Source organism: Penaeus japonicus, unplaced genomic scaffold, assembly GCF_977035675.1.
Source record: "Penaeus japonicus unplaced genomic scaffold, GWHDUDI00000001_assembly GWHDUDI00000016, whole genome shotgun sequence".
NCBI lineage: Eukaryota > Metazoa > Arthropoda > Malacostraca > Decapoda > Penaeidae > Penaeus > Penaeus japonicus.
In genome coordinates, this window is record NW_028234418.1 from 40,514,517 (window position 1) to 40,527,016 (window position 12,500).

A 12,500-nucleotide genomic window follows, 5' to 3' on the forward strand; every position below is an offset into this window, starting at 1 on the left:
AGAGAAGTGTTAAAAAAGAGGGATCTGGGGATAAGACATAATTTGCATCTACTTTACTGAGACATTTATGTGTCTATGTTTAATGACAGTATTTGTTAGACACAAGCATGCACACGCACAGATGTGGAGGAGGAGAAGACTAAAGGAACAGTGATAAAATATTTCATTCTTCAGTACATATTTAACAGCTTGTATAAAAAAATAAAACAGAATAAAAAAATAAACACGCAGTTACTCATATGGCTTCTGTGATGTCATGTAATTTTTAAAAATGTTACTAATCATACTTTCGTATAGCTTTATTTCCTCATAATAACTTCATTTCTCAGAGCAATGTACCAAAAGAGACCTGTCTGTTTATAAGAGGTCAAGAAAAAATGCTAATATTGCTAACTGTAAATTAATTCTTATCTATGTGCCACTACACATTGTGATCTAAAGCTTTACAACACTCCAAAGTAAAGATAACCTGTAGTCAAATTACTCTCACCATATCACATTCTAGATAAAGTTTATGATATAATAAAATATTTGAGATTTGCATATTTACTATCTTTTGATAACTCTTCTAACAACTTTTAACCATAACTTTACATAGAATTTTTTTATTTATAAGTTTTTATAGCTTATATTTTGATATATTCACAACGACTTCATTTATCACAAATATCTTATATCATTAGTGTCACCAATACTATCAAGTTATTTCTATCTTAGCACTGAGAATACTACTATTATTATACAATTTAACAAAGCTACAAATATCCTATAATGTCTTACTACATGGGATTATTCCTTTAATCAATAAAACTTAATAGATATGCTTTGCAACTAAACAACAAACATATATTTTCAATGATCAATATCCCACTGGTATAAGTTCATTCCTCCTTAAAAAGGAGTGCAAAAGATACATGAAAAGAGTCACAAAATTCAAGTTTTCTTCAAGTGCTCTGAGAGGCAAAATAGGTGTACCAGTATCTCTTCGTCTTTCAACCTGAGGAGGTATTTAAGTGAGGGTTATATTTATACTTCTTCAAACAGGCCTTATGACCATGTGAATTATAATAATAATAATAACTAAGGCATTAATTTTGTGTGAAAGTTTGCTAGAATAATCAAAACCATGAGTGACAATTCCAAGTATCTCAATTTTTTCTTTTTTTTCTTTTTCTTTTTGCAATTGTAACCAACCTTGCTACAACAATCCTATAAACGGAGCAACAGCTCAGTCGTGTCAACGAAATCACTATACTGTACTACCAAAGTCTTTCAGCGTATGTTGTTTGTCATTGATAACAGCTTTGCCAATATTTGTATTTACAGATCTATCATTCTGTTGAATTTTGCATGTCTGTCTGAACAGGTGTTTTTTCAAAATGATAGATCATATTATTTATAAACATTGATGTTAATAGTTTACTTTTTCAGTTATGCTTACAAATATTTGCAAAAACATATAAATTCTAACATCAAAGAACTGATTTTATGAATGCTTTTCAGTCACATAGTAGATTTATGCTTGGGAAATTCACTACAAATATAAAGATATTTCTCATCATCAGAAGAAGAAAATTTGAAACTTGTATCTCCTAGGTGTGTCTGTAAACTATCTATCTAAAATATTTATGCTATACACTTTTTACATGAATCAATATTTGCAAATTTTAAGTTCTCTTGAATAAATAATGTAGTTTATGGCAATAAGTGAATATTATAATAGCAATAGTTATGATAATAGTAAATGTAGGAATAACAAAGATAAGAAAGTAATAATCATGAAAATTATAAAATTAATATTTACTTGCCACTGATGCCACTGATAATGAAGATGATAAATACAGTGATAACACAAACAAACAAATCTTCCTGCTACTCCCAATTAATAGTCTAATAATGATAACACAGTATTGACATTTTATCATAACAATACTTCTATATAATTTTCAGCCTCCATTAAACAAAATATTATCAAACAACCAGTAGCAGCTTTCATAACAGGGCCTTTATTTCTCCAACTGTATTGGTTGTATCCTATCCATATCCTCTTGGAAGTTCGCGTGATCAATCTCATGTTCAACCAAATAGTGACACAGTGTCCAGCACTTCAGCAGCTGCTGGAAAACCTCCATCATGGACATAATAGCAAGATAAAAACTTGGATGAGTTCCTTTTTTAATAATGGAACTTGCGATGTGTTGGTAACATTTACCAATGACATTACTTATCTGGCTAAACTGTAAGATACAACATCACTGTATCTAAATCTCTCAGTTCTTTCTGTAAAAAAAAAAATGAACAACACCTGAGAAGTGAGCTATACATAATCTCTAAAACACCTTTACATTAGGAGACTCTTTTGTTGCCTAGTAAACATGTACCTGGTGTAATTATTTTCTTGATTCCTACCTGAACTACAAAAAGAGCATCGCTGTATCTAAAAATATTTATACTGACTACAATCTCTCCAAACTTACTTAAAACATAATTGATAGAAAACCTGTAATCATATGTCCAATCCAACAGTAATGCACTGTCAAATGATCAACACAGCTTCCACTACATCATCACTGTGGCAAAGGATAACAACTGTTATAAATAAATGCTCTGGCAAGACCCAAGGAGGTATCTTGTAAACACTTACCATTCAAGGCAGTGTCTTGTAAACAGTTATCATACATATTTTTGACGGGAAATGCTTAGAATATACCTCATACCAATCAGCCCAGGCGCTCCAGCACAGCCAACAGGCCTCCATGTATAATCTGGCAAGATAGAGCTTGTAAACCACCTGGTAATTTAGCATCAAATGAGGAAACATTCTAAACTCTACCCTGCCAGAATATACAGGGTAGAATTTGTTGGTTTATGCCAGGAAGCAAATGCATAGGTCCTACGCACTGTGCACCTATCATGTTGGGCTTTAGATTGTAGGCCGCCATCACACGTCAGAGCAAGTTTCAAGAGGATTTGGACAGGACAGTCAATATAATTATGACACTTTGGGTGTCTTCAATAAATGAACAGCAAAAATAATTCAGGGATACCAAAGGATAGTGTAGAATGTAATTTTAGATGGTAAAGGATCCTGAGGAATCCCAAAAGCTGCACTGTTTTTGCTATCTTATTTTCCGGAAGATTTAAGCATTTCCACTTTCAACTTAAACAATGCTTAAAATCAAGAATATTCTTGAAAAAAAAATTCCATACAGAGGTGAAGAATAGGATGGCATGAAGTGTTTTATGACCTCTGTTATCCTAACTCTGCCAAAGGCTAACAAACCTACCCCACATATATTGTTATATGAGCTAGGCAAGATAAAAGGTGGAATGATGCCTTATTTAACAATAAATCACTAGGGAGATGATTTCTCTGTACTGCTTGTACATAGCTGGTGGAAGGCATTTTGCCTTTTGTGGAGTACAAAGCATGGAGATCATAGCATTGCTGGACTTTGGCACACATCTAGATTTGCATAATTTAACCCACTCACGACGGGGGCATTCCAGCCTTGTATGTGACAATGCCGGGGCTCTCGAACGCATAGGTCTAAATCAATTAAATAAACGACACCGTATGGCGTCACCCAGCGAACCGTCCAGAGAGGGTTAATGAGTGATTGGCGTTAGCTATACTTGTTGCAGATTATTGCACATATCTAATAATGTTGTTTTAAGTGCTCTATCTGGTAATTAACTTGGTTTGTCTCTTTCTTCATATGCTGATATTCTGAACTAAAAGCAAAACTAATTTAAATTTATGGTCTTAACTCCTGAACGCTTTTTGTATGGCCAGCACACCAGGTAATCAGGTGTGTAGCAGGGGGCTGGTGCCATGATGAATGAATAGCTCATGGCACTAGGTTGATGCATTTTGAAATTTCAAAACAGAAAACAATAGTTCTAGGTTAAAAAGATTAATCTGCAGAGAGTAAAAGCCCACACTCACTTATCAGATTCCATGGATATACAGCAGGTGATATCTACACAAGTACAGGCCAATAAACCTCAACTGTAAATGTTCCGGCTAGTTTGTAAATATCCCTAGCAATTTATCATTAAATAAGAAATCACTCCAAGTCTAATAATCTGAGGATAAGCTATAGCAACTGTTATATATTATCTTAACTATGAGTAATAATGAAAGAATTTTTAAAATTTTCAATATGTACATCAACAAGAAATATATAGTTCTCCATCACAAATACGGATATGATTAAAGTTACTAAAGATTAATATTCCATTGTGGCCTCGTATTAATACCAGTTCTTTCAATAATCTTCAGAGTAACTAGCAGATTGGCAATAATAAACAGCACACTCAGAAATAATAAGTAAGTAATATTAATAGAAAATCATCAAGAACATCGGGTACAAAACAGATTGTGATTCTGTCGTTTGCTGGTGCTTTGTAACAGGGCCGTTATATTACTGAGCTAACTGATGTGACAATGCTTATTAAAGAGCATTACTTTACTTACACTTCAACATCACTCAGCATAATCCTGGTGACAGCAGAAGAAATGGAATTCTGGATTACACTTTCATCGTTAATGAACTTGTCAAAGCAACCTGTATCTGGCATTTTGGAAAATGAGTACCTGTATCTTAAAATTTGTCATTTATGACCTGATGATGATCCACCATGTAATTTCTGTCTTCTTCTAAGCCTTGACTACCAAAGTGTTTGGATTAATGGAAAAATCAAAGGTTATTCCTCAGAATATGAAGTAATTGGTAAATAAAAAGCCATCTGTCAAAGCATCAGCTGCTATAATTATCTCAATAAGATCTGCCTGCCAATTCATCAGAGAACCATCACAAACATTGGGGTAATTTTAGGTTACTATTCCCATTAGGGTAATGATATATCAAGGCTGAAGTTCATATTCAGATCTAGAATTGGTTAGGGTACATTTGGTTTACATAAATTAGGTCAAAACTTTGATTAGATTAGGCAAACAAGACTGGAATCCCTAATTACTAGGAATGATATTCATAACAGCTTTCTCAGTGTTCTTGTTTATCCTTGACCAATATACAACCCTTCTACATGGGCATTCACAATCTACCTATCCCCTCATAACTTAAAACCTTTCATCTCTGAATACCCCTTAATACTTCAACTTATTTTGCAGAACGTTGCCGATATGATGTGACTGCTGAGGAATTAGTTGCTTAAAAAAGTGTAAACGTTTTATACAAGCCATATAAGGCTTAATGAAAGTCCAACTACTGAAAATCTTGGAAATAAAATACGCATCGTGGTAATGGCTAATGCATTAAATATGAATTACAAGAATAACTACCAGCAAAGCGTAAGCTAAATAAATAAGAGCCTTCATGAATGACGGCTTCTCACTCAGTCCAACCGGGAAGAACACATCCCTTTTCACCTATAATAAGTCGCCAACAGGCCTTAAATTTGATTATTCTCCATAGACAATTTACCTGTTAAACCGCGTGGAAAGAGAAGGCACGTAAATCGGCTTCCTTCACTACAAAAAAAGCTTAAAACACAAACCTCTTGCAGGACTTCCCTCCTCGGAACGTTATTGTAAACAGGATCAGCTGAGAGGACGAGAATATATTTGGAACCTGAGTGAAAATATTATTCCAAAATGTGAAGCTACTTCGCAAAAATATACAATAAAAAATAAGAAAATAAAAATAATAAAGAACTTGTTAGTTAACAGGGAGTCAATATACTAATCAATGGAATTTAAGAGAATAATAATATTAGAAATATTTTATAAAGACTACGAATTTCCCTCTAAGACGTGCGCCAAGCCCCGCCCACCGCGTGACGTCACCGGGATCAACCTGTGACGTCACGTAATTATAGTAAATACAAAGTAGACGATGTGAGTGGCGTGCGTGCGAGGTTCTGTGCAAATAATTCCCCTTTTACTATGACTAATCACAAGATTCAGGTACGTAACCGATACTGAAGTGTATTTAAATATACCGTTCGTGTTATGTGAAAAATGTGTGTAAATTTGAGGCCTACGAAAGGAGAAAAGAGCGAAAAGGTTTGGGCTTGGCTGGAGATAATGCAGGTTTGTGCTTGGCTCGTGTGTGAAGCCGAGGATAAGTGGGCCGATAATTGTTGCATTTTATCCTCTTTCTCTTTCTTCTTGCAGTTTGTGGGCTCGCCCTGTGGCCACCACGGCAATTACACGTTCTACAAAGCTTTCAAATACACACTCCATGGCAAACAGCGGATATTGTCCCTGGGTGAGTTTTTCTTCGTCAAGATCTGGGAAGAGGAAGACATCGTATCGGTAGGAGAGGCTCAGTTACTGTGGGAAGACCGCTCATCCGGACAGATCCTCGTCTCGCTCAGGATCTACTTCCTCCCGGAGAACACGCCGGACGGAAGATGCGAGGAACACGGAGAGGTAAGTGTGATTTTTGCGCGGGCTCCTTTTGATAGGCCTACTACCTACGACGCCCGCCCGAGAAGCTTTACCCGTAAGCCCGGCCCGCCCGCCCGCCCGTACCTGAAGGAAGGGGCAGCCGGGGTGGAACCGTGGGGTAGGCCTATGTGGATTTGGATTTTTTTTTTATCTCTCTCTGCTTGAAAGTGATTCTGCAATGTGACTTGAAGTGCTTACAATATGTTAAGAAGGTTTGGAAATTATTTTTTTGTGATTTAATAAGTTTATCAGAAAGAAAAAGATTAAATATGAAGTGCAAGAGAACTGACCCGAGGGACTGCTTTTGAAATACTTGTGAAACTCTTAATTATTTATCCCTTGATGAAGAAAGTATGAAAAGAAATTAAATGTGATTGTGTGTGACTCCGTGTGCTGGAAACCGGTTAATCAATTATGCAAAAACTGTGACATAAGACGGAAGTCAACAAGAATAGATTAATGAGACATTAATTGAAGGTGATTTCGTTGGGGGTTCGGTACATCCTCGCACCCAGTGTCCGACTCATTAGTTGAACAATTAAAGCATCGCGGTCAAACTTTTTTTTTTTTTTTTTATATTGAGGAGAAAGTTTTTAACTCACCCAAGTTTGTGATGATTTTGGTCTTGGAACAGTGTAAGGATTGGACCCCATTCTTTATTTATTTTCTTCACCTGGAGTCCCAATTTCGAGTGGTGGTTGTGATGATGAACTGTGCATAGTATATATTCTGTGGCGCCTTTTGACATTTCAGTGGAAACACGTTGGCTTGGAAAACGTTGTGAATGAGTGATTTCCCTGACAGCTATCCAAGTTTCAGTGGGTAGTTGCCATGAGGGAAGGGCATGGTATAGAAAAGCATTACCCCGAGGGATGATTACTGACCTTAGAAGGAAGAAACAGGCAGCACGTGCTCTTTGGCCATGGACTTAGTGCTGAAATTTACATATGTCACGAGAGGTTGAAAAAGGAGGACGTTGAAGCTCTTTTTTTAAGGGGAATAAACGGCGTGAGAAAGGGGTGGGGGTATGGGGGGGAGGGGGTGGTTATTGACTTGGTTGATGCTGTGCTCTTTGGAAGAAGACACGGTGAATACGGAAAATGCGCATTTGGAATGCAAATCGACTCTCTCTCTTTCTTTCTCTCTCTCTCTCTCTCTCTCTCTCTCTCTCTCTCTCTCTCTCTCTCTCTCTCTCTCTCTCTCTCTCTCTCTCTCTCTTTCTCTCTCTCTCTCTCTCTCTCTCTCTCTCTCTCTCTCTCTCTCTCTCTCTCTCTCTCTCTCTCTCTCTCTCTCTCTCTCTCTCTTTCTCTCTCTCTTTCTCTCTTTCTCTATCTATCTATCTATCTATCTATATCTCTTTCTCTCTCTCTCTCTCTCTCTCTATCTCTCTATCTCTATCTCTATCTCTATCTCTATCTCTCTCTCTCTCTCTCTCTCTCTCTCTCTCTCTCTCTCTCTCTCTCTCTCTCTCTCTCTCTCTCTCTCTCTCTCTCTCTCTCTCTCTCTCTCTCTCTCTCTCTCTTTCTCTTTCGTCTGAAAAGGTTTTATGATACAGGGCCCTGTTGCATATTGTTGATAATGGACCTTTCCCTCGTTGCTCTTGAAATCGGGAATGGGGTCATTGGTCATTTGTCATTTGTCTGCAGAAGTGACATCAGCCTCTGTGTTACAACGCCTTTTTGAAGAACAGGGCAGGTAAAGCCAGTCTTTTTTCCTACCTCTCTACACGTTTTGTTTTGTTGCATGAAGGTGATTAAAGTTGGCGCTGCGACAACTTGGTCGGAGAGAAGGTCAGGGGAGTTCTTTGTTTTTCTTATTTTCTTTTAACGCTGTCAGTTAAAGTTTGAAGGGGAAATGGACGAATTTTCCCTCCTTTTAAACTGGTCGAAGGGCAAAACTTGCTGAAACGTTAGTTGTTGTTTTTCCGTCTGTTATATTGTCTTATTGTATTTTCAATACAGAGTAGTGAGTAGTCTGGTCTTACGCCCAACATTATGCATTAATCCAGTTCAGAGTGAAGCCCTTGGACGATTGATTTTTGAAATTTCACGCCAAGTGTATGAGGGGTTGAAGGGCCGCAAGGCATTGGCGGGAATGTCGTAGATGTTCTTCGGCTTCTTCTGAAAGATATAAAAAGCATCGATTTCTGCGGCGGTTGTTTGCTGAATGATTTCGAAATGTGACTTCACGCCGTCGCTGAAACAGCAGCTGCCGTCACATATTCTCAGAAATAGGCGAAAGGTAAATCGTACTGAAAGACTTGGCCGTCACATGGGTCGTGACAATGTTACCCCCATTAGGATCGTACCCCCCCATCAAGCAGGGGCGGCGCAGGGGGCGAGAGATAGTGTATATCGAGCTTATTATCTCTTAACAGAATATAGAATGGCCATTGTAGTGTAGTGGTAGTGTTTTTAGAATAGGATTTGACATTCATCTTGCAAAGAAAGCTGTTCCCATGATTTCGCATGACATTGATGTAATTACAATGGGATTGACATGGAATTAATTCGTGGGAAAGTAGACGTTTGTAAACTCCCTTCTGAATTACAGATGTTGGAAAGGCAAAGTATGATTACAGGTAATAACCAAATGACACATTGTATCAAAAAATATATATCCTCAGCTACCTAACTACACCAGACTCTTTTTTTTTATTAATGCAGTCACATATATAAATTCTGTAAAGCTTTGATCTGTAATTGAAATCCCACAGCCACTTCCCACCTCAGTGATAGTGGGGAATGGGAGGGCGGCCGGCCATTTTGTCCGGTGTGTTCGTGATGGTGGAGTTGTGTGTGGTGGTGATGGCTGTCTGAGGCAATGCTTCTCCAACACTCACTTATTTCGTGGAGGAATGTTATTCTTGCTGTTTTTTATTTATGCATTATTTTTGTGATTATTTATGTAATGTTATTACAATTACTACACATACATACATATATATATATATATATATATATATATATATATACATATATATATATTTATATATTTATATATTTATATTTATATAATTTATGTATATAAGCTTAAATATATGTATATGTATATATTTATATATACGTATATATATAGTGCTATATATATGATATGATATATATAAATATGTATTTGTTAATCAGCACATGTTTATATGTATAGATATATATAGAGATAAGATAGATATATAGCACACGCGCGGTCACACACACACACATACATATACACCCACTCATACAGAGAGAGAGAGAGAGAGAGAGAGAGAGAGAGAGAGAGAGAGAGAGAGAGAGAGAGAGAGAGAGAGAGAGAGAGAGAGAGAGAGAGAGAGAGAGAGAGAGAGAGAGAGAGAAAGCAAAAGCATTTGTACGAGTATATATGTGTATACACGTATACTTTTACGTACATCCATAACCATGCATGAATACGCATGTTCGCTCATTCACACACACGTCCATACTATTTTAACCGTTCGAAGATAATGTGTTTAGAGTACAATTTACGGTCATGGCCGTGGTTGTGGTGTTACAACCAGTGTGAGGCGTGACCTTGCTGCCGCGTCCCCAAGTCACATGAGCACCATAGTAACGTAACAGGGGTCGTCCCTCGCCTCATTCTCTACTTGTCATGCATGCTGCAACACCGTCGGCCTTGCATCTACTTCATGCCAGGGGTCTTAGGCCTACCCCTGTCCGGCCTACCCTACGTTATTCAGTTTATCCAAATCTCCATTCGTATTTTGCTGGCAATGGGTAACGACTGCCGAGCACAGGTGTGCGTGCGGGTGGGGCGAGCGCATGGGATTCGCGCCCCTCGGGCCCCTCGGCGTAAGGGTTGGGTTGCCTCGCTCCCCGGCCGCCGCTTACGCCCCTCGGCCGCGGACGCTCAGGATATTTCACTCTTCTTTGTTCCTTGGGATGTGTTGAGCTTGGGATGTCGCGAGACAGGTTTTGATTTATTTAAAACAATTGTTTAGGCACACTTTTGAAAGTTGATGCTTGCTAAGCCTTAAAAGGTTGCATAAGGCGTGCACGGAAGGCATGGGTGCGAGAAATGAAGGCCTCTCGGCTTGTAGGGGTCGGGGCTTTGGCAGAGGGGTCGCTGTCTGTCTGTGTGTCTGTCTGACGACGCGGGGAAAGCTGCCTCCCAGCTCGCATATCAAGGCGGAGGGACTCCTCCACCACTGCTAATGCATACACGCACCTACACGACAAGGCATACACAAACATGGCGACACGCATTCTCTCTCTCTCTCTCTCTTTCTCTTTCTCTCTCTCTCTCTCTTTCTCTCTTTCTCTCTCTCTCTCTCTTTCTCTTTCTCTTTCTCTTTCTCTTTCTCTTTCTCTTTCTCTTTCTCTCTCCTTCCTGTTATGTAACTGTGTGCGTCATATGTATATATATATATATATATATATATATATATATATATACATGTATATCAATCTTCAATATATGCACAATAGTATACCATGCATATCGAAATGTATACATACGTAAATGCATGTATTTATATACTTATACATATATATATATACATATACACATACACATACACATACACAGATAACATCCTTGATTCAATATATAATCTGTATTTATATATGTATGAACTCCCCCTCACTCCCCCCTCACTCCCCCTCCCCCCCCCTCCCCCTCCCTCCCCCTCCCTCCCCCTCTCATAGACGCGCACGAACGAATATTGGCAAGATTCAAGCACTGACGCCGAGACAAAATAAGCGGTAGAAGCTAAAAAGGACTATCGCCGTTATTTTAGGACGCACGAAAGATATCCTCACCTCTCTGTTTTCATTGAAGTAGAACAATTGAAGCATGATATATATATGTTCGCTCAAACGAGGTTACCCCCATTTAAATATTTCTGGCGTGTTGTGGGGGTGCCTCTGTCACGGCTAACATCTCGGCTGCCTGTGACAAGTCTACCCCCCTCCACTCTTCAAGCCGCCCTCTGGAGTCAAGTTTTGATTTATGACATTGCTTTATCGTTATTGCTATGCAAAGCTTGGGAGTGTCATTGCTGTTTTACCTTTGGACGTATGTACTCACAGAGGAAGAGAGTAGGGGGGAGGGAGGGAGGGGTACGGGAGATATTAGATAGGGAGGGAGGGGAGGGGAGGGGAAGCCCTTGGGCTATTGCTGTTATATCGGGATTTCGTGAAAGTTGCCAACTGTGTTGAACTCTTCGCCGCGCTGGATAAGTTATGTCACAAAAGTGAGGCTATTATTGCCGTAGTGTCACTTTTCTTGATGATGGTTGTTAGTTATAAAAGTTGTTGTTAGGATGGTGATGGTAGTTACTATAATGATTATTGCTGCTGTTGTTATTGCTAGTGGCATCATCAGTATCGTTGTTTGTGTTATTTTCATCATCATCATCATCATCATCATAATGATAATAAGGATGATGATTTTCACCGTTAACAATATGGTCTTTGTTATTTTGATATAAAGTAATAGTTTTTAGGTGCTCTCGTTTTTATAAAATCTATTTTTATTATTTTACTATTACTAGTTCTGCAGTTTATTATGATTTAAAAAAAAATATAATTGATATGACAACTAGTCAGTTATTTTAAACCAATTAATAGTATTGTTTTAAAATAATAATTATTATCGTTTTGATAATTCTGCAAATGTAATTGCTAATCTTGTCGTTATTTTTCCTTTCTTCATTTCTATTATTATTGCTGTTTTTAGTTGTACCAGTGTTGTGTTGTAAGCTCTTGCCATCGGTAGGAAATTTATTACTATTGCTGTTATTATCAGTAAATTAAAGATTATTTTGTATTGTGCTATGATAAACAATTCATTTTCTTATTATTGATATTGTTATTTCTGTTTATTTTTTTTTATATTCATGTTTATTAACGGTATGTTTATTTATTGTGTTTGGCTACATTATGTTTTATTACCTATTTATTACTAATTATTATTGTTATCATTATTGTCATTTTCGTCAGTAATCATATTTCTTAAATTATTCCTAGCTCCTGTTATTCATAGCATGCTTAGCACATTGTTATTCATGTAATCAATTAGTTGTATGTATATCATGTGAATTGCCATTTGCACCCTTGCTATTATT

At 37.6% G+C, this 12,500-nt stretch overlaps 2 protein-coding genes across 12 annotated transcripts in view; one reads left to right on the plus strand and one right to left on the minus strand.

Moving 5' to 3' along the window:
• Window positions 1-5,645, minus strand: part of LOC122267704 (ectonucleoside triphosphate diphosphohydrolase 1) — a gene marked incomplete at its 3' end in the record, with an annotated part of 19,961 nt that extends 14,316 nt beyond the window's left edge. For 2 of the 3 annotated variants that reach the window (XM_086545606.1, XM_086545604.1), the window contains 1 exon segment: window positions 5,524-5,645. 3 annotated transcript variants of the gene reach the window in all.
• Window positions 5,646-5,838: 193 nt separating this feature from the next.
• The window catches only part of LOC122250329 (uncharacterized), a 192,209-nt gene continuing 185,547 nt past the window's right edge, over window positions 5,839-12,500 (plus strand). For 8 of the 9 annotated variants that reach the window (XM_086545593.1, XM_086545595.1, XM_086545594.1 and 5 more), the window contains exons 1-2: window positions 5,839-5,932; window positions 6,143-6,400. In XM_086545593.1, the coding sequence (XP_086401719.1) occupies window positions 5,912-5,932; window positions 6,143-6,400 (279 nt within the window). In that variant the 5' untranslated portion in view covers window positions 5,839-5,911. The remainder of the gene's footprint in view (window positions 5,933-6,142; window positions 6,401-12,500) is intronic. The other variant, XM_086545603.1, reaches the window with a different exon arrangement.